The sequence below is a fragment of the Ahaetulla prasina genome, chromosome 1 (assembly GCF_028640845.1).
Source record: "Ahaetulla prasina isolate Xishuangbanna chromosome 1, ASM2864084v1, whole genome shotgun sequence".
Lineage (NCBI taxonomy): Eukaryota > Metazoa > Chordata > Lepidosauria > Squamata > Colubridae > Ahaetulla > Ahaetulla prasina.
This window is the reverse complement of record NC_080539.1, coordinates 142447058-142469094: the sequence shown is the minus strand read 5'-3', so window position 1 is coordinate 142469094 and position 22037 is coordinate 142447058. Positions and strand designations below refer to the sequence as shown.

The 22037-nt window shown below is 41.3% G+C and overlaps 1 protein-coding gene across 1 annotated transcript; it reads right to left on the bottom strand.

Moving 5' to 3' along the window:
* Positions 1 to 1208: 1208 nt before the first annotated feature.
* GCM1 (glial cells missing transcription factor 1) lies at positions 1209 to 14115 on the bottom strand. Its single transcript, XM_058177025.1, has 5 exons — positions 14014 to 14115; positions 12243 to 12495; positions 6076 to 6188; positions 3711 to 3830; positions 1209 to 1946 (listed from the first exon to the last, which is right to left on the bottom strand). The coding sequence occupies exons 1-5, from the start codon at positions 14113 to 14115 to the stop codon at positions 1209 to 1211; spliced, it is 1326 nt and encodes a 441-aa protein (XP_058033008.1).
* Positions 14116 to 22037: the final 7922 nt, after the last annotated feature.

The window sequence follows — 22037 nt, the reverse complement described above, 5'->3', positions numbered from 1 at the left end:
ATTAAACTTATTTGTTTTAGCAGCAAAATGTGTACCCATTCCATTAAGTACATGTTGGATAAGAACTGTGTTGGTTTATGAGGCTTTTGGAGTGGCTTTCTGTTGTGTAATTGACCCCCCAAAATGAAAGAAGGAAAGCCGTTCCATAAGACGGTAGGATAAGCAGTTCAAGGGCATAAAAAGATGAAAGATCTTCCAATCTGTCTTCACCAAATATACAGGCTGATCTGACCATATTTTCCCTCTGCCAACTTTTGAGTTTCCATTTTCCAAGCGAAGGAACAGTCTTCTATTGTGTACAAAGAATGAATCACTTACAAATGAGCATTTTTAAAATCATTTTGGTCTACACCAGGACAGTTTTTAATGTGAGATATTCAGATGACAATTTCATGGACGATCAATAAATTAAGGTGTAAAAATATCCTTTTAATCATAATCAAAACACCAAAGCAGCAATGAATACCAGTATTTGGAATTCTAGAATATAAAAATACCGTTGTGAAATTACATCTTGCTACTCAAAGCAAAAGGTGAAAACATGACAAGTTAGTTGTATTGTTGGAGAGCAACCATCCTGGATGGAACGAGGGCTTAAGCAAGAAATCAGCCCGGACTCCCTACATAAACACAAGAGGACAAAATCTGACAACTGCTCCCTCCCCCAAATGCCTCTGAGCCCGATCTGGTTTTTATCAAATGAAAGGTGCCAATCTGGGGAGATTCCTGTACCATAGGCAGAAAACAATAAAGTAGCTAGTTTGAACGCAAAACATGTAGGTCTCATTTCGCATGTCAGATTGATACATACTAAGTAGAGTCTACTTGTAAATAATCATTCTGAATAAAATTAGTTCTATATTTTTATTAAAACTTATTTCTCACTCTGAGAAAGAAAAAAATAGCTTTAAAACAGGATGGATACAAAAGTAGGTGAAGCACCTGGGCTCACTGAGTGCAGAGGAGTACATCCAATAAGTGGGAAACTCAGTCTGTGCTTTCATGATTTATCCACTAGTGCAGGCATAATATAGCCAATTTATTTGCTGTTAAATACTTCGCCCAAATTGCTGCACACATTAAAAAAAAAATATCAAGAAATTCAACCACAAAATGTAAAAAAATACCCCAATTTAAGTGACACCCAGAATTGAGTGGCTGACACAATATTTGTCTCACAACTTGGAGTGGGGGATGATAGAAGAGCTTCACCGCAAAGGAAAGAAGTTGAAAAACTTCTCATTGTTGCAGTGGTCGAGATTTGTATACTTTGGGTCTTCCTCGCTGGGCCACTCATTCCTTTTGAGGGGCAAGGAATTCTGGTAATAGTGATGGGCAGCATCTCCAATGAGGTAAGGGTCCTCTGGAGACAGCTGGCAAAAGGAATGGTTACTGTTACAAAACAGGGGTGCTTTGATTTCAGATAGATCTTCCCCTAGTATATTCCCAGGAGATCTGAAGGAGTGGTAACCAACCTTCATTGAGGATTCCCACCTACTAGGAACATGTTGGGGACTTAAATCTACTGTGTTAAAGGAAGATAGTGTCTCGCTGGGTAGACCTGGCAGAACTGTAGTAGAGCCACTGACATATTTCATTGATGGAAGATGCCTTCCTAAGTCAAGGTTTTGATTCCAGCTTTCCGGTTCCCCGTATTCAGAACAATCGGAAGCTAACAGTTCCACTGGGTCTCCACCATCATATTCACCACTTCCAACAGGCTTGTACTTGTCCAAGTATTTGCTGTAGCCCATATCTTGAGTGTGCTCCAATACATAGGGCAACTTTCCAGAACTGAAGCCTTTGGTGAAAGCCAAGCAATTATTTAGCTCTTGAGTTGGGTTCTCTCTGAAGTATCCATTGAAGCTATTGTGTGCTATTCGCTCGTCGTGTTTGGGAACAATTAACAATAAAGTATCATCACTTTGCACTTCTCCTGTCAGGGACTGAAGAAAAATCCATCATATTACAATTCAGCTCTAATAAAGATCTATTCATTCTCAAAGCAAAATTATAGCTGAACTCCAAAAGTTACTACTCAAATTATAATGTGAAGTCACTCTACTCTTTGGACTTTTCAACCTTTTGAATGTTCTCCGTTATTGTGAGAATCGGTTCTCACAGACGGCGAAAACTCAGAAAAGGGCAAATTTGACAGTTGGGGGGGTGGGAGGCCAGATAGGATCAGTCAACTTGCCACAAAGAGGGAGTCATGTTCTCCATTAGGAAGAACTTCTAACTCACTTTTTCGGCTTTCTCCATTTTCTCCTTACATCTATCTTGACCTTAAAGCAGGATCCTGTCTTTTTCAGTGCTGGATGGTTACATCTGCTATATATTATTTTTCCAGCCAAGCAATAAGTTGCTTGGAAGTAGGACTAATGAGAAAATGTAAAATTTCCTCCCCCTAGAAATAGAGCCAGAAAGAAAGGCCTCAGTAAATGAAAGCTATTTCTTTCTAAGGGAGTTGATAACTAACTTAATAATGACGTTATTACACCCTAAATTTTGGGCAAAACTTTTTGCATATAATATAATGCTAGATAGATGAGAGAATGCATGGACGAATAGACAAAAAAACAAATAATATTTTAAAAAATAATAACATTACAGAGATAATAAATTCACATTTAAATACAATAAATTTACAGGGAAAGTGTCCTTTCCATTGAACTTGAATCCTGGTGATTCCATGTAAATATCCTTTTTTAGGATATTTAGAAATCTTTTAGAAATTATTTAGAAATAATATTTATTTATTTATTTACACATCAAATTTATACAGCTGCCCATCTCACAAAAATAGTGATTCTGGGCAGTGTACCACAAAAATATAAATCAATAAAACATAATAATATGATACGGGGTTGGCCATTACCTCCTCCTAGAATTTGACATGTTGACTTCCTGGTTGACAGTTTTGGTATTTGTTTTTTGTGGTGTCCAATACAAATGTTAATTAGTGTGACTTTGTGGGGTTTTTTTATTTTTTATTTAGATTAACCAAATTTGACTAAATGCTGCCTCTTAGCTTGACTTCTCTTTGGATTATTACCTTATAAAGAAATGGTTGCCACTTCTTGTCACTTGAATGCCACCAAAGGAACCATCTAGTGGTGGGATTCAAGTAATTTAACAACTGATTCTCTGCACTAATGATTTCTTCCAATAACCAGTTTGCCATACTCAGAAAGTTAACAACCGGTTCTCCCAAAGTGGTGTGAACTGGCTGAATCCCACCACTGGAACCATCCCAATTGAGCAGAGGTGTGTTTCAGCAGGTTCTGACCAGTTCTGGAGAACCGGTAGCGGAAAATTTTAGTAGTTTGGAGAACCAGCAGTAAAAATTCTGACTGGCCCCGCCCCCATCTAGTCTCTGCCTCCCGAGTTCCAGCTGATCGGGAGGACATGGGGATTTTGCAGTATCCTTCCCCTGGATTGGGGAGGGAATGGAGATTTTACAGTATCCTTCCCCTGCCATGCCCATCAAGCCACACCCACAGAACTGGTAGTAATTTTTTTTGAAACCAACCACTGCAATTGAGGAATATAACTACAGGGAGGGTAAATTGAACTTAGGCTACACTAATACTAAACCTTCAATCAACTTCCCCCTACATATTGAATCCTCGCTGGATGCTCAGCTTCAGGAACCCAAACTGTGAAAACAGGATGTGGTCATTTGGGTATTGTATTTTATAGAAATTTACCTCCATCTCTCGGTTCCTTTTCAGTCTTGGAGAAATTGAAATATATGCTTTCTGTATTGACCTTCTTGCTTCTGCTTCCAGTTTAGTTTCTGGTCTTGGGTGATCATGAGCTCCCTTTGACTTAACAAATAAGCAAAGAGAGGCATAATGATATAGACAAGAAACGATTTATAGCATTATCCAGTGAAAGAGGTGTAAATTCCAGAATAGAATAGAATAGAATAGAATAGAATAGAATAGAATAGAATAGAATAGAATAGAATAGAATAGAATAGAATAGAATTCTTTATTGGCCAAGTGTGATTGGACACACAAGGAATTTGTCTTGGTGCATATGCTCTCAGTGTATATAAAAGAAAAGATACCTGCATCAAGATACAACACTTACAACACTTAATGATAGTCATAGGGTACAAATTTAACACTTATGATACAACACTTAATTATAGTCATAGGGTACAAATAAGCAATCAGGAAACAATCAATAGCAATATAAATCGTAAAGATACAAGCAACAAAGTTACAGTCATACAGTCATAAGTGGAAGGAGATGGGTGATGGGAACAATGAGAAGATTAATAGTAGTGCAGATTTAGTAAATAGTTTGACAGTGTTGAGGGAATTATTTGTTTAGCAGAGTGATGGCATTCGGGGAAAAAACTGTTCTTGTGTCTAGTTGTTCTGGTGTGCAGTGCTCTATAGCGTCATTTTGAGGGGGCCCTAATCTAAATGACCTGCAAGTTATTGGTCAACCTGCTTCCATTCTTGATTTTATTTACTTAATTCAAAGTACATTTTCCTGCTGTGGATCAGCTTCACCATATGTGGGGGAAAAGATATTCTTCTACTAGCTTCTTTGTTTATATGGGTTTTTTAAAAAAACTGTTAAAATGCATGGAGTTTTTAAAATTTCACAGACTGAATTATTTTTAAAGAAAATATTAGATTTCTTGATGGATTTCATCTAGACCAGGCTACTATTTGTTTGCAATTAATTAATAAAATTAGAAATTAGATAGGATAATATATTTGGGTACTGTTTAATTCAGCAGATCTAAAATGTGTATGTATATGTCTGTATATATGTATATATGATTTCAGATTCAGGGATCATATTAGAAAGAGGCCTCCTATTAAATATGCTTAAGCATCAAATCAGGTTTAAAATAAGAGCAACCTATTCCAATTTAGCATCTTCTATCTTCTAGAACCACAATACCTAGTAAAAATCCCAATCATTTTGTTCCCCCTAGCTGGGGCCTTCCAGGGCTTGATGTCTCAAAGTGTGGGGGAAACGTTATGGAAGAAAACTGATTTTATGAACTGACTACAAATCAAGATAAGCTCAATAAAGGGCGCAAAGTAGCATGTGGTGTTTTGTGCTGTTGAATTTTAACTTAGGTTTGGCTGAAAATGTTGCCCCGAGGAATTTTATGTGGCTACCATAAAACCCAGTGGGGTTTTACTTCTAATAATTAAGGACATGGTTGGGCTCTAATGATTTAATGGGACACATTGTGGCCATGTCTCTGTAGAGCAGGGAACAAAGGCAGAAATGTAGAAGCTTTTCTGGATTTAATTGAGTGGTGTTGTGCCGAGTTTTGTGCCATTTCTTTCAAAAAAACTTCTGGCAGTTGCTGGTATGACCCAACTTGTATAAATTGGCTCCAAATTAGAAAGGCTTCCTGGAAGCCCCATTGCAGAACATAAGGCCAAACATCACCTGGTTTAAGAACATCCAGATGGACAAAAACCTGATTAGTTTACGTCCTGGGTTCCACTATGGCCAATGAGATGGATATTGGAAGCTTCCAAGGAGAACCCAAAGGGAGTAGTCCTCTTCCCTCATTGTTCCTACCAGGTTTTTGTTCCTACCCTTTTCAATATCCCACATTGCTCATCATCAAAATAAAACCTGGAAACCTTAATGCCTGGAATGCACTACCTGACTCCGTGGTCTCTTCCCAAAATCCCCAAAGCTTTAACCAAAAACTATCTACTATTGACCTCACCCCATTCCTAAGAGGTCTGTAAGGGGCGTGCATAAGAGCACCAGCGTACCTACCATTCCTGTCCTAATGTTCCCTTTAATTGTATCCAATTCGTATAATTATTTCATGCTTATGCTTATATATACTGTTGTGTTTGATAAATAAATAAATAAATAAATAAATAAATAAATAAATAAATAAATAAATAAATAAATTTTTTAAAAAAACAAGTCTATGTGAACACATGTGCCTGGGCAGGGGGTTGGACTAGAAGACCTCCAAGGTCCCTTCCAACTCTGTTATTACGTTACATTATGTTATGTTTGAACTTACTTGCTTTAAATGAATTCAATATTTGTTTTGTTTTTGCTTACCTGAAAAAATATGAACCGTCCTTCATGTCTCCAGAAATTTGTTACAGGATATCCACCATGGCCTCGACATGGAATCAGTTTCAAAGGTCCATTACAATTAGGACATGGTTTCCCTGTAGGATATAGACCGTTCTTTACTGGCATTCAAAACATAGTGGAAGGTTAATCCTGTCTTCATCCATTGTTCTGTCCACTAAATATTGTTGATACCTATTCAAATTTACTTGCTTATAAATCCCAAATATACATTCTAGAAATTAAGGATATCCCAGTCATACAAGTTATAGAATTTGTTTTCCAAAATTCAATCCCATGCCCATTTAGTAGGGAATATCCTATCTAACTAGAGAAAGATTTTCCTTTGAAAAAGCATCCATAGTCTATAAAACTGTAACTTTTGCTATTCCGCTATTATAGATATACATTTTTAAAATAATCGCCTGTATATTGCGCAGGTCAGAAGGAGCGCTGAGAAGACATCCACAGATTCCTCACATTCTGGACATAAACTATTTCAACTCCTCCCCTCAGAATGACAGTTTTTTCCCTCATGCCATCTGTCTGCTGAACACCTAATTCTCGCAGTGTCTAATGTCTATGTATATTTACTCATGTAATATGTTATCATTTCTTCTTCTTCTTATTTTCTTTATTTCCCCTTCTTATTTGTATGATGATGATAATAATTATTATTCTGCTGCTCTGCATGTACACCGTGAGCAGGGGTGAAATCCAGCAGGTTCTGGAGAACTGGTAGCGGAAAGTTTGAGTAGTTGGAGAATTAGTAGCAGAAATTTGAGTAGTTCGGAGAACTGGCAAATACCACCTCTGGCTGGCCTCAGAGTGGGGTGGGAATGGAGTTTTTGCAATATCCTTCCCCCAGGAGTTGGGAGGAAATGGGGATTTTGCAGTATCCTTCCCCTGGAGTGGGGTAGGAATGGAGATTTTGCAGTATCCTTCCCCTGCCACGCCCACCAAGCCACGCCCACAGAACCGGTAGTAAAAAAAATTGGATTTCACCACTGACCGTGAGCTTCTGCACTGTAGACAAATTCCTTGTGTGTCTAATCAGACTTAGCCAAATAAAGTGTTCTGTTCTGTTCTGTTCTGTTCTGTTCTACTCTACGCTATGCTACTTTACTCTACTCTATTTATTCATGATTTCATAACATAAACCCAATTATGTTTACCCAGAAAGAAAACTCTTTGAAATAAATGGACATATGATTACAGACTCAATAAATATCACTGTTCATATTTTTCCAAGCAATAATATTTAACAAGTATCTATTTACAGCATTCCAAAATTGCCTCAGGTTGTTTTGTAAAAGAACTTAGTAGCTGAAAGTTATACTTTATCTGATTTTCTCTACCATTGCAATATTTTTTACAACACTATTAACGATAAGCATCAGCTTGTAAAAGTATGCTTTGCATTACTTAACATTTTTAAAATACTTTTCAAATATAATAGCAAAGCATCTACCACATCTATAAAGCAAGTAGGGAGAGAGAAGATTAGTTAATTATAGGTAGTCCTTAACCTATGACCACAGTTGAGCCCAAAAATTCTGTTGCTAGGCAAGGCAGCTGTTAAATGAGTTTTGTCCCATTTTATGACCTTTTTGTCACAATTAAGCAAATCACTGCAATTGTTAGGTGAATCATGTGGTCATTAAGTGAATCTGGCTTTACCCATTGACTTTGCCTGTGAGAAGCCAGTTGGGAAGATTGTAAATGGTGAACACAAGTCATAAATACATGCCAATTGCCAATAATCACATTTTGATCACATGACCATGGGGAATGCTGCAATGGTCATAAAGGTGAAAAACGGGCGTGTCATTTTTTTCAGTGCCGTTGTAAGTTTGAGCGGTCACTAAAGGAAGGGTTGTAAGTCAAGGACCATCTGTAGGTGCCATCAAGTCAGGCTCAAATCCTGGAGACCTGGAGAGGAACAAAGCAACAATCTGTATACCTCCAAGAAGATTTTAGTAATCTGTTCTATCCCATCCATCCCCTTCACCTGTTGAATTTTCTGCCTTCTACATTCTTCAATCTCACCCAGCATGGGCCATCATGTTAGCATCAGATACCTGAAAGATTTGATTTTCTGTTTGCTGATCATAATCTCAAGGAAGCAGTTAGTCAGTTTTAGCTTATCCGGGACTTATTGATTCTTCTCGCAGTCCACAGTAGTAATAAAACAGCATTTAGACTTATATACCACTTCACCGTGCTTTACAGCCCTCTCTAAGCCATTTATAGAGTCAGCCTCCTGCCCCCCAAAATCTGGGTCCTCATTTTACCAACCTCGAAAGGATGGAAGGCTAAGTCAACCTTGCAGTATTTAATATTCATCTCCAAGCCAATAGTTCAATGTCTCTGTCTTCTTTCTCTCACACTTTTTAAAATGTCCAATAATCATGTTACTTTTGGAAAGGCCATTGCCATAGCTATTCTCATCTTTGTTGTCGAAATATCATTCATGGTCCTGTCTCAGGTGTTACCTCCACTGCCTAGCTGCTCTCCCGCCAAACTGGAAGCAGCAACTACTTTTTTGCAGGCATCTCCCTTCCATCACAAATGTGAACTTTGGGCACATTTTCTTGTTGAAATTTTAAAGTGTTCTTTTTTCCTTTAAATCACCCTGAACACTCCTGTCCATTCTGACTGATGTGCTTTGCACAGCTAAACACAGCAGTTCATTGATTATGTTCCAGAGCCAGAAACACCACCTCAAGTACATCAGTGGCTACCGTACTATCTAATGTCTTCTAGAACGGCTTTTATCATATGTGCTATAATATCACAATAAACATAACCTTTGCCTTTTGGATTGAAGGTAGCAGCAGGCTTCCCCCCCCCTCCCTTAATTACGGCTTTTTTTTTTCCTGTATAAGTGAAGCTCTCCTACCTTAAGTGACTGCAGAACTGTCAAAAATGGTGAATTGCTGCACTTATTTGAAAAAATGTCAAGGGAAACGTACAAAGTTCAAGGAATGAAAAAGAAGAATTATCAACAATTTCTCCAGGTTTTAATCCAGGAATCTTCTACTACCAAAGAAAGTGCTGCAACTATTATGATATACCATAGCATAGCATTCATAGAAACTATGAAATACCAGCAAGGCAGTAAGAAAGAAAAGTTAGTACCAATGGTGGGTTTCAAATTTTTTTACTGCCGGTTCTGTGAGTGTGCCTTGGTGGGTGTGGCATGGCTTGGTGGGCGTGGCAGGGGAAGGATATTGCAAAATCCCCATTTCCTCCCGATCAGCTGGGACTTGGGAGGCAGAGAATAGATTGAGGCGGGGCCAGTCAGAATTTTTACTACCGGTTCTCCAACTACTCAAAATTTCCACTACCGGTTCTCCAGAACTGGTCAGAACCTGCTGAAACCTACCTCTGATATGTGTGTGTGTGTGTGTGTGTGTGTGTGTGTGTGTGTGTGTGTAGGTCTTGGCGTATTTGGGTCTTCTCCCATGTAAGATTGAAAGAAGGGAGAAGACCCAAATACGTCAAGACCTATATATCTATACCCGTGAAAACCTACGAAACACACACACACACACACACACACACACACACACACGTCTTTGGTTATTTGGGTTTTCTCCCGCATAAAATTGGAAGTGTCTTGGTGACGTTTCGATGAAGTCTCATTCGTCATCTTCAGGCTGCTGTTTACAGCTTTGTGCTTCTAGGAGCAATGTGTGATCGCAGCTGTTTGTTCCTTTTAACTGCTAGTGGAGGTTTGAACTGATTGGTTGGGAGCTTGGCTATGTTCTGATTGGGTGAAGGTGTGTTCTGATTGGTTGGGGGTTTGGCTGTGCTCTGATTGGTTGGGGGTTTGGCTGTGCTCTGATTGGATGGTGGGGTTGGCTGTGCTCTGATTGGATGGGAGTGTGTTCTGTTTGCATGGGGGGGCTTGGTTGTGCTCAAGTTAGTCTGAGTTGCAGGGGGATTTGAGTTTGTGAGCTTAGATATGTGCATACCCATGCAGAGAGACAGAGAAGGATATGCATGGATGTAAAAATATCTATGAATATATTTGTGTAAATATGTATGTATACTGTACTAACCAGAGGTGGGTTTCAGCAGGTTCTGACCAGTTCTGGAGAACCAGTAGCGGAAATTTTGAATAGTTCGGAGAACTGGTAGTAAAAATATTGACTGGCTCCACCCCCATCTATTTTCTGCCTCTGAAGTTGCAGCTGATCGGGAGGAAATGGGGATTTTGCAATAAACTTCCCCTGGATTGGGGGTGGGAATGGAGATTTTATAGTATCCTTCCCCTGCCATGCCCACCAAGCCACACTCACAGAACTAGTAGTAAAAAAATTTGAAACCCACCACTGCTTTTGAGGTACCTTTAAAAGATGGCATTACAGAGATAGAAATAAATATATTGTAAATACCACCTCCGACTGGCCCCACTCCCATCTATTCTCTGCCTCCCAAGTCCCAGCTGATCGGGAGGAAATGGGGATTTTGCAGTAACCTTCCCCTGGAGTGGGGAGGGAATGGAGATTTTACAGTATCCTTCCTCTGCCATGCCCACCAAGCCACACCCACCAAGCCAAGCCACACCCACCAAGCCACACCCACAGAATTGATTTCAAAAAAATTTGAAATCCACCACTGTATAAGCCTCTCACATGACAGCTGGTCTGTGAAAACAACCTCAACAAGCTCTTAAATTTCAACTAAGTACCCTTATCCCCAAAAGTTGCCTACCCTTGCAATAATTGTTTAAATAGAAGGAGATTTCCATTCCATTGGATAATAGTTCTTGGGGGGTTGATATCTGATGGAATCATTAGCACTATAGTTTGAAAATCTTTCTCATTTCACGTGGTAAGTCAAAACAAATATCGAAAGAGTAACAGTAGCTCTCCACAGGTGCTTTGAAGACAATAATGATTCACAAATTCTCTTAGTCCAATTCCATATATTACTAGAATGTGTTAATAGGGGAGGAATATTTCAATGAGGAAAAAAATCTTTCACTGCTGACAAGTCTTTGAATATCTTCATGTAGTCCTGTCTCCAGTACGTGTCAGGAAATTTTATAAAATTCCTCATCGTGGTTCTTATCCATATTTTTTTTTAATTATCAAAGGCCCTTAATTCCTTATTTTCCTTGAAGAAATTGGGAAAATGTGTAATTGTGTAAATTATGGGATCTTTCTGTGATGCATTTAGAGGCTCTTCTTAATGAAGCTATTTCAGAACACAAGAGTTAGCCTCTTACAACTCAAAAAAATAAAAATAAAGGAGCAGTCCTTTTCTGATTTCTAAAGCTAATGTACAGACAGAGAAAGCACAAGGTTTCTCCTGCTCTCTAGTATTTATTTATGTTTAATTTTATGTATTTATTATTGTGGTGATCTGCTCCAATTTGTAGCTTCTGGGAGAAGGAGGAGGAGGTGGAGGAGGAGGAGGAGGAGGAGGAGGAGGAGAAGAAGAAGAAGAAGAAGAAGAAGAAGAAGAAGAAGAAGAAGAAGAAGAAGAAGAAGAAGAAGAAGAAGAAGAAGAAGAAGAAGAAGAAGAAGAAGAAGAAGAAGAAGAAGAAGAAAGAATGCCCCCAAACTATCAGCTGAGTGAAAACCATAGCAGAAGAGATTTCTTAAAACTGCCTTATGAACGCTAGGAGGAAGGAACTTTGAACATGAGGTGGAAAAATTACATGAACCTCTGAGGTTAAACACTTCCACCACATGTGTCTACCATCAAACTTTGATCCCCAAGTTCACCAATTGGCAACCAGTATAGAAAGTGTTTTGTGGCCACCTTAAAAAAAACTTTGGTGTCTCTTGATGTGATGGGCTGTACTTACATTTTGGATACTTCGGTTTCCACTGCCGAAATCAGCTGAGGTTGAAACCCCACCCCCAGCACAATGATTTACTGTTACTTGGTGCATCATCTTGAAGATTTTGCATTAATTTATTTCAGTGGAATCTCCATTGAACTTTTGAAGACGCTTAACATTAGATTGCAGATTTAAAAAAAACAAAACACCAAGGGATTAGATTGGTTTTTGTGATTAAAGTTAGTTGGATTGCAAGCAGAAAGGATCTTATAGGGATGATTCTTGAGAATATTTTCTATGCAAAAAGAAGCCACCTCAAGGAGCATAGATGAAGAATCTTGTCCCTACTTACTTTGCTGTTTCTGCCTGGCTTTGTCACATATGGCTGGTCTCAGGTACAACTTCCCTCCGTCCAAAATGGAGCAATCATTGTCACAGACCACGACACCAAGGCAGGATTTTTTCAAGATGCGTGAGTTGTGATTGTTGGTGTTCCTCATGGCCCAGCTACTCAGGTGCCTCTGAGCATTTTTATCATCTGCGCTGTAGATGTATTTTACGTAGGAATCAGGCCATTCCTGAAACCAGTCTATCTTCCTCACATCCTGTGAGAAAGCCAAAGAATTTTACATTTGAAATGAAGAAAGAGAGAAAAAGAGTAATACAGCTGTTTTTCATTCTGCAGATTTGAGAATGAAATCTGCAGAATGAGATGATTTTGAAAAGTTTAGACTACACACTCAGAAAGAGAACTTGCTGAAAAACATACAAAAGTTTGGAAGAGAAAATATTTAGGCATTAACTTCCCATCCATGGCCTTTAACTTTTAGTCATATATACAGTAATAAGATTGGATGTTACACAGAAATCAATGGAAATTTAGTTAAGCATGATGAATGGATATCTCTTCAGTTTCAGTGACTCTGTTTCAAGATTGATTAATTGTGTTCAAGCCACAATATCTATCTTGTTTTAATATCATGAGATGGAGGTACAAGGACAAAAGTAGGTTTCAAGCTACCCCCTTTTTTTAATACATTATTAATGTCTATATTTAATTCATGCATTATTACTTGCTGACCTCAAGCCATTAAATATTAGGATGTCTAAGAATAACATAACTAGGTTAATTACATTCCCCAGGAGGGGAAATGTTAATTACACTCATCTTCAAGAATTCCAAATATATCTGTCTTCTTGCAAGATGTGGTTTTAATTCATGCGTGCACAGGGAAATGCAAATTGATGCGGCATTTTTCCTCAGAAAAATGACACATTAGTTTGTGACTATTAGTTTGGTCAAAGAATAGAAAAAAATATGTTGCAATAATATAGCAACAGTTGCTGGAACAAGAATACAAGCTGCCAACTCCATTTTGACCAATTTAATAGGGCCTCCCCAATATTTGGTGAATTCTCTACACCAGGGGTCTCCAACCTTGGCAACTTTAAGCCTAGAGGACTTCAACTCCCAGAATACCCCAACCAGCAAAGCTGGCTGGGGAATCCTGGGAGTTGAAGTCCACCAAGCTTAAGGTTGCCAAGGTTGGGGACCCCTGCTCTACACCTCTCCGTAACATCAGGATCAACCAGTGAATTTCAGAGGTTTCAAATGGAGGTTTGAATTACGTGTTAGCTTTGGATGATAATGTTGACAATGGATTGGATGTTGACTCATCCGATTGATCAGTGTTTCCCAAAGCTAAGAATTAATATGAATCCACAGCAACAATGTTAGTTTCAATGCACAGCCATCTTCCTCAGTTCAGATCCATCCCATCCCATCTTATTCTGAATCAATGATTTACTGGACATGTCCATGTAATTTTCTTGAAAAGAGAATGGAAATGGTTTGCTATTGCTTTCTCTGAAGAAGTTTTCAAGTTTTAACCTGCCAGGTAATCTCTTATCCAAATACCAAGTAGGTCCAACTCCACTTAACTTCCAAGGTAAGGTAAGATCAGCCTGATGCTGCCACCTGCTGATGCATGTAGTAGTATATGGAATTATACCAATAAATTCTGCATTAATAATAGGGACTAAAGATGGTTTCTGCAAAAGTTAATATGGAAAAATAATAATTTATGTTAGTGTAAAATAAGTATTATGTTAGAGCCACCTACCTTGGGAAGTTTGACATCATTAATATCCCAGCTGAGAACGTCCTCATTTTTAGAAGACAAGTTTTTTTGTTCCATGCTAACATCAGCAGCAACTCTCAACATGTCAGGATTTGTCCCCTGGATGTAACAAGAACAGTCTCCACTGTTAGTTTTTGAAGTGGTACGGCAGTCCCAGCTAGCAAGCAGTTTAGGGCCAGGAAGCAATTTCCCGAAGCTAAATCATAGGTTGCTCATTAAAGATAAAATCAGTATTCTTTTGCTAGAAAAACCCGTTCCATTAAAAGTTTTGCAAGCAGCAAAGACAATGAAAACTGTAGCTTCCAGACAAGAATGTGGTGTTTGGAAGATGGCATTAGCAGCGGTCTATAGCAGAAATCCTTTCCATTGTTCTAGAATTTAAGGCATCAGAACTCTCTCTTATTTTACATTTAATTCATTCTCAAATAATGTGCTTAAGACGTAGTTGTACTGTTCATTACAAAAACGATGACAAGGATTATGGCAGCTCTTGTTCCCTCTTTTGGACCCCATATGAGGGGTGAAATGCTCCCGGTTCAGACCGGATCGCCCAATCCGGTAGTGATGGTGGCAGGTGGTTCGGAGAGCTGGTAGCAAAAACCACTGCAACCCCCCAAGCTCCCGGCCCAGCTGAGCCGTGCGATCATCAGAGGGTTTTTTTTTATTTTTAAAAGCATTTTTTCTTCGGCTGAAAAAATGCTTTTAAAAGTTAGAAAAAAGTCTCTGATGATCGTGCGGCTCAGCTGGGATCATCAGAACCCTTTAAAAGCTTTTAAAAGGCTCCTCTGATGATCCCAGCTGCCTGATCACCAGAACCTTTTAAAAGCATTTTTTTGCAACCTCTTCGGCCGAGGTTTTAAAAGTAAAAAAAAAAAAAAGTTGGCCATGCCCACCCAATCACATTACCCCTCCCACCAAGCCATGCCCACAGAACCGGTAGTAACAAATTTTACATTTCACCCCTGCCCCATACCTATCGTACCTAATACTAAAACATTTAAGATTGATGGATGGGAGGGGAACTTGGGTTCAAGAGATAGTTCTGTCTACATTCTGGTAGAGAGGAAGAAGTTCCCTGAGGATAGGCTCCAGCATGAAGTTTGGAAGACTAAATTTGTGGTCCCAGTGACTAACCCAGATCGGATCCTCCAACATTATCCTGGGACACATGTATATTATCATTTGTCATGGATACTCCATAATTTGGTTTGGTTGGAGCTGTAGCAGTGGGAGGTAGAATCTGCTCCTCCCTCCCTCCCTCCCTCCCTCCCTCCCTCCCTCCCTTCCTTCCTTCCTTCTTTCCACTCTCCCTTCTTGCTCTCCCTCCCTCCATTCCTCCCCATCCATATGTGTGTGTGTTCAATTTACAGGGTTTTAGAAAAGTATGAGGTCTTCAATTGTCTTTTGGAATGTAAAAGAGTGTAAATGTAAGCATTTTTGAACTTACTTGCAAAATTTTGCAACAAAGAGTTGCAATGCCCCACCCCATGGTAACACATCAAGACTGATGGATTTTAAAGAATGTTAGTGTTTTTCATGGACATGTCAGAACTTGTTTTTAAAAAGCTGGTTCTCAAAATTATTATATCGAAAGTGATATAATATTGCCCAGATTTATTTTATTTATTTATTTATTTATTTATTTATTTAATTGGATTTTTATACCGCCCTTCTCCCGAAGGACTCAGGGCGGTTTACAGCCAGGTAAAATAGAACAAGAATAAATACAAGATAAAAATCATATTTAAAAAACTTATTAAATTGGCCCAAATTAAAATATCATTAAAACAATAAAACCCCAATTTAAAAACTAAAATCCTACGCCAGTCCTGTGCAAATAAAAAGATATGTCTTAAGCTCGCGGCGAAAGGTTCGAAGGTCAGGAAGTTGGCGGAGTCCTGGGGGAAGTTCATTCCAGAGGGTGGGAGCCCCCACAGAGAAGGCCCTTCCCCTGGGCCTCCTCCTAAGGAGTTCCTCTCTGTGAGAACGCACGGGTCGGTGGGAGGCAGTCGGTGGCAGTAGGTGGTCCCGTAAATAGCCCGGCCCTATGCCATGGAGCGCTTTAAAGGTAGCAACCAGCACCTTGAAGCGCACCCGAAAGACCACAGGTAGCCAGTGCAGCCTGCGCAGGAGTGGTGTCACATGGGAGCCACGAGCGGCTCCCTCTATCACTCGCGCAGCTGCATTCTGAACCAACTGGAGCCTCCAGGTGCTCTTCAAGGGGAGCCCCATGTAGAGAGCATTGCAGTAATCCAAGCGAGAGGTAACGAGAGCATGAGTGACCGTGCATAGGGCATCCCGATCAAGGAAGGGGGGCAACTGGCGAATCAGGCGGACCTGATAAAAAGCTCTCCTGGAGACGGCCGTCAGGTGATCTTCAAAAGACAGCCGCCCATCCAGGAGAACGCCCAAGTTGCGCACCCTTTCCATCGGGGCCAGTGATTCGCCCCCAACAGTCAGCCACGGCTGCAGCTGACTGTACTGGGGTGCCGGCATCCACAGCCACTCCGTCTTGGAGGGATTGAGCTTGAGCCTGTTTCTCCCCATCCAGACCAGTACGGCTTCCAGACACCGGGACAGTACTTTGATAGCTTCGTTGGGGTGACCTGGGGTGGAAAAGTACAGCTGCGTATCATCAGCGTACAGTTGGTATCTCACCCCAAAACCACTGATGATCTCACCCAGCGGTGTTCTGTTTCCCTCCCCCAATACTCCCAACAAAGAGTCAGTCAAAGGTCTCCTTTTCTAATTTATTTACATGGATAAATGTCCTGGCCATGTCTACCCCCGGGCCTGCCAAATTTCTGGAAGTTTCCCGATTGGTCACTCTGTGATTCGGGGACTGGCGTGCGTGCCCCACTTCGCTTTCTGGGGCACGAAACGGCGAAGTGGCAGGGCTCCCCACAGTACAGGCACAATCCCCCTTGGCGCCTCCGGTTCCGCTCCTGGGCTGTCAGGCGAGGTCTGGCCGCTCCCAACTCCATGGGCTTCCGCAGCGGTTACAAAACGTGGGGCGACCCGGGGTGCTGGTGGCGCAGGAAGTGGGGGTGCAGATGTCGACGGCGGGTCCCGGGGCGCGCGACGGGAGGGTTGCCATTGCAGACTGCATCGAGGCGGAGACAAAGGGGCACGAAGTTGTCGAGGGTCCGTGGCGCCTCCACCTGGGCCAGCTCGTCTTGCAGTTCCTCTGAGAGTCCCTCCTGGAACGCGTCCACCAGCGCTGCATCATTCCAGTCAGAGTCCTGGCACAAAAGACGAAATTCGGCGATGTACTCCTGCAGGGGGTGTTTCCCTTGACGGAGTTCCTTAAGGCGCCTGGTTGCTATCAGTATCCGAACGGGGTCCTCGTACATGATGCGCAGGTGCTGCCAAAAACGCTGTTGGTCTGCCAGCAGGGGGCTGTCCTGGAGCAAGAGGGGTGTGGCCCATCGGGCAGCCGAGCCGGAAAGAAGGTTAATCACGAAGGCCATCTTAGCCCGGTCGTCTGGGAAATCCTCTGGCCGCATAGCCATGTAGAGCTGGCACTGTCCCAAGAAGGTCGGGAACATCTCAGGCTGCCCAGAAAACTTATCCGGCACGGTTATCGGGCACTTGTGACGAGGAGGAGGAGTGGGAGGACGGGGGGGGGGCTGCAGGCACATTCCCAGCAGCAAGTTGGCCTGCCAAGTGAGCCACTTGCTGCTGGAACTGTTGATTAGCCGCTTGTAGCTGCTGTACCTGCTGCTGTACCTGTTGCTGGTCCATCTTTGGTGGAAGATGGTTTAGTCGGGGTCTTGGACAAAATGTTCTGTTTCCCTCCCCCAATACTCCCAACAAAGAGTCAGTCAAAGGTCTCCTTTTCAAATTTATTTACATAGATAAATGTCCTGGCCACATCTACCCCCGGGTCTGCCAAGTTTCTGGAGATAACGAGGAAATTATAGATAAGGCCAGAATTACTCACGAATATATTCTTCCCTCCATTGATACAGTTGAACAAGCGGCTTCATATAGATGTTGAACAGGAGAGGCGAGAGAATCGACCCCTGCGGCACCCCACAAGTGAGGCGTCTCGGGGTCGATCTCTGCCCCCCTGCCAACACCGTCTGCGACTGGTCAGAGAGATAGGAGGAGAACCACCGATAAACGGTGCCTCCCACTCCTAAACTCTCCAACCGGTGCAGCAGGATACCATGGTCGATGGTATCAAAAGCCGCTGAGAGGTCTAATAGGACCAGGGCAGAGGAATAACCCCTATCCCTGGCCCTCCAGAGATCATCAACCAACCGACCAAAGCCATCTCTGTACTGTATCCGGGCCGAAAGCCGGACTGGAACGGGTCCAGAAAGACAGTTTCATCCAGGTATTGGGGTAGTTGACATGCCACCACACTCTCTACAACCTTCGCCACAAAGCGAAGGTTGGAGACCGGACGATAATTTCCTAAAACAGCTGGGTCCAGGGAAGGCTTCTTGAGGAGGGGTCTTACCACCGCCTCTTTCAAGGCGGCAGGGACAACCCCTTCCAACAAAGAAGCATTGATAATCCCCCGGAGCCAGCCTCGTGTCACCTCCTGCGTGGCCAGTACCAGCCAGGAGGGGCACGGGTCCAGTAAACATCTGGTGGCATTCAACCTCCCCAACAACCTGTCCATGTCCTCAGGAGTCACTGGATCAAATCATCCCCAACAGTCTCAACAAGACGGGTCTCCGACCTCTCACCTGGATCCACCCAATTATGATCCAAGCCATCCCGAAGCTGAACGATTTTATCGTATAGATAACCACTAAACTCCTCGACACGTCCTTGCAACGGGTCATCCCGCACCCCCTGTTGACATCTTTACGGCCGTTGACATCTTTCCTCGCTCATATGACCATAATTTATGGCCTTTTTTGCCAGAAATGGGCATTTACTTCTAGTTTCTGGCAAAAAAATGCCCCACAGTGAACAATGGTTTCTCTTTACAATTGCAGCATTCACTTATCAACCGCTGCAAAAAAAGATCGTAGAATCAGGCACTGTCACATCGTGACCTCCTTTATGACCATAACAGCTTACAACTGAACTTGTGGCCTCTATTAAGGTCATAATTCAAGAACTAATCTGTATGATAATGTAGACCAGCCCCACTATTATTTTGTTCTAATTTGTGTTCATGAGTTTGTTAATATGGTTTTGGGACAAGTGGTAAGATTTAAAAATATGGCTGTCATTATGTATTATGCTGACTCAGCCTTCCATCCTTTATAAGATAGGTAAAATGAGGACCCAGATTGTTGGGGGCAATAAAAGTTGACTTTGTATATAATATACAAATGGATGAAGACTATTGCTTAACACTGTGTAAGCCTCCCTGAGTCTTCGGAGAAGGGCGGGATATAAATTCAAATAAATAAATAAATAAATATGTTTCCAAAAAAACATTTTTCAGAATGAATATTGAAGGATTTGCCTAGTTTTGGACAGGTGCAAAACAAAAACACCACATTTTACAATGTAAAGACGTGGATCAATGAAATTTATTGATTTATTGATTTATTCATTCTTTCATTTTTTTATATTTCTTAACTGTCTATTTCTCTCAGATGTTCTCCCTGCTCATGAGCTGACTCTATCCATGTAATCATTTTCTGGTGATCATGGATTAATAACTTTAAAAACTGAGCTGATTGGTTAAAGTGTGTTTCATAGTTCATTTTGCTTGAGTCACGTGCCTTTCTTTTCTATCCCCCCCCTCCAGTATATTAGAGTAATACTAGTATAATAAAACACTACTGCATGTTCTTTTTAGCTGCATCAGGACTCCTTACATAAAATAAGAAGGAGGGATACATCTAGCCAGACACATACAGGACTTTTGTAGGAGAATTTAGAAGTTACTTAGAAATTATTTTCCTTCTTTGATTACTTGTGTTAGTACATTCATTCCTTAAGTGAAATAATCAGGGAGTCCTCGTGAATAAACTGAAAAATAAGTAGCCTCTTCATAGCCCACTCACTGGCTATGGGAGTGCCCAGAGACTCCCTGGATCGCGTTGTGATTACGACATCTCATTGCAAGTTATTTCTGGAGCTAAAAACACAGCTTTGGAATTCTGTGCTTTGCCTCAGCATATGTTTACAGCAATAGATGGCAGCAAATACCTTTATTTTCTTCTTTCATTCTCAAAGCATTTCCATATTACTGGGTAGTATAAAGCAAGCTGTTTTTGATTGGGTTTCAAATTAGGTTTTGTGGGATTTGAATGTTTTCCCAACAATCATACTCATGTGGGAATTGATAGCTTTCAATTCGGCAAAGCTTCAGTCAAACAGAATGCAATCAAATCCTGTTGAAAGCAAATTTGCAAATCAAAATGGAGCCCAAATGGAAAGGGCCTCTGTACATCTGAAGACTTTTCTGGTGCTTTGGGGATTGCGATATAGACAACGTACAATTTTGCAGCTTTACTTCCATGTGTGGAAAATGTGGAGGGTTTGATTGAAATGAAGGACGCTCTGAGGGCTTGTCCCCATGTCTCTCTAATTACAGGTAGTCCTCGACTTATGGTCAGAATTTCTGTCATTAAGCAAGATATTTGTTAAGCGAGCCAGGCCCAGTTTTGTGACTTTTTTTTGTCAAGGTTATTAAATGAATCACTGCAGTTGTTAAGTGAATCAAGTGGTCCATTAAGCAAATCCAATTTTTGCACGGGTTGATTTAATTGGGAAAGACCGCTGAGTTCAGTAATATGTTGCTGATGCTGTCACCAAGGATTGCATTATCATTGGATTATAAGTTTCCTTCAGCTTTCTTTAGGAAAGTTTGTGGCCACATGTTTTTATTATTTTGTTTTGGAGGGAGTGATAGCAACATTTTGCCTATTCCACGTGCCTACTTTTAATCGGCACCTTTGTTTTTTACTGCAACTAGTCAAGAAGGAACTTGACCATGATAGATCCCTATCACCTACTTCATCCAATGCCCTTCCTCAGATCTTGTGATCTGTTTTGGAGATGGCGTTAGCATTCTTTAAAAGAGTGTTAGCCTTGTGCTAGATCTATTTTCTCAAAAAAATATCTCCAATGAAAGAGAAAGACGTGGAGTACCTCTGCATCCAGGACCTGTTGCTAGGGCTACTTGAAAGATGGTTCAACCCACAACTCCAGGCCTCCACTGCACATTAAGGAGAGTAATTGGTGGTAGTTTTTCTCACTGTCCAATGAAGTTCAATAGCACGGGAATGCTATTGAAGGCAAGCACTGGGATAGAGAAGGAACATTTCCTGGATCCCATCAATTCATGGGACTTGGAAAACACCCAATCTACCTGATTGCATGGATGGGCAGAAACAACTGGAAACAGGCAGTCCCTCAAATAACCACGCCCATGCCATGAAAGACTTTATAAGTGAACTTGAATTATACCCCAATGCCAACTGGTAACTAGCTCACAGTGGAGTGGAATTACAGGGACACAACAAGCCATGATCAGCACTGCCTGCACTGCTGTATTTAGGGATCATCTGTAGCTTCCAAGTGGTTTTCAAGTGTGGTCCTATGTAGAAGACATTTCAGTAATCCATTTGTGAGATGAATAGTGTATGACTAACGTTCTGAAGGCTTTCCCAGTTCTGTAAAGGGCACAACTGGCACATGATGGGCAGCTGCACAAAGGACCTCTCAGCCACAGCTGTCACATGTTCTTCGATCAGGAACTTTGAGTCCAGGATGATGCCCTAAATTGTGCACCAGTCTCAGCAAAGCAGAGCTTCCAAGATCAACATCATGGTTGATAAACCACAGCAGCTGGATTTACACACTGTCATTTGCAAACCATGGCTGCTGTGGAACTTCAATATCACAGCTTAACATGAAATGAATCCAGTCATTTTTATCTCGGCATGTAATATGAATTCAGTGGTTGCAAAGCATTTAATAAGCACAATAAAACTGCCATTGTGTTGTGGCTCCAGCCCCCGCCCCCCGGGCCTGGTCCCCTGCCAGAAAGTAACTCAGAGAGTGAGGGGAAAGGGCTGTCAGGG

Bases quoted from the DNA above. Each gene is read 5' to 3' on its own strand.
- GCM1 (XM_058177025.1), bottom strand. From the start codon at position 14,115: ATGTTGAGAGTTGCTGCTGATGTTAGCATGGAACAAAAAAACTTGTCT. The intron at 3,831-6,075 runs GTAAGCAAAAAC...TTATTTGTTAAG, and splicing joins GACGGTTCATATTTTTTCAG to TCAAAGGGAGCTCATGATCA. The intron at 1,947-3,710 runs GTAAATTTCTAT...ATTTTTCTTCAG, and splicing joins AAAGGAACCGAGAGATGGAG to TCCCTGACAGGAGAAGTGCA.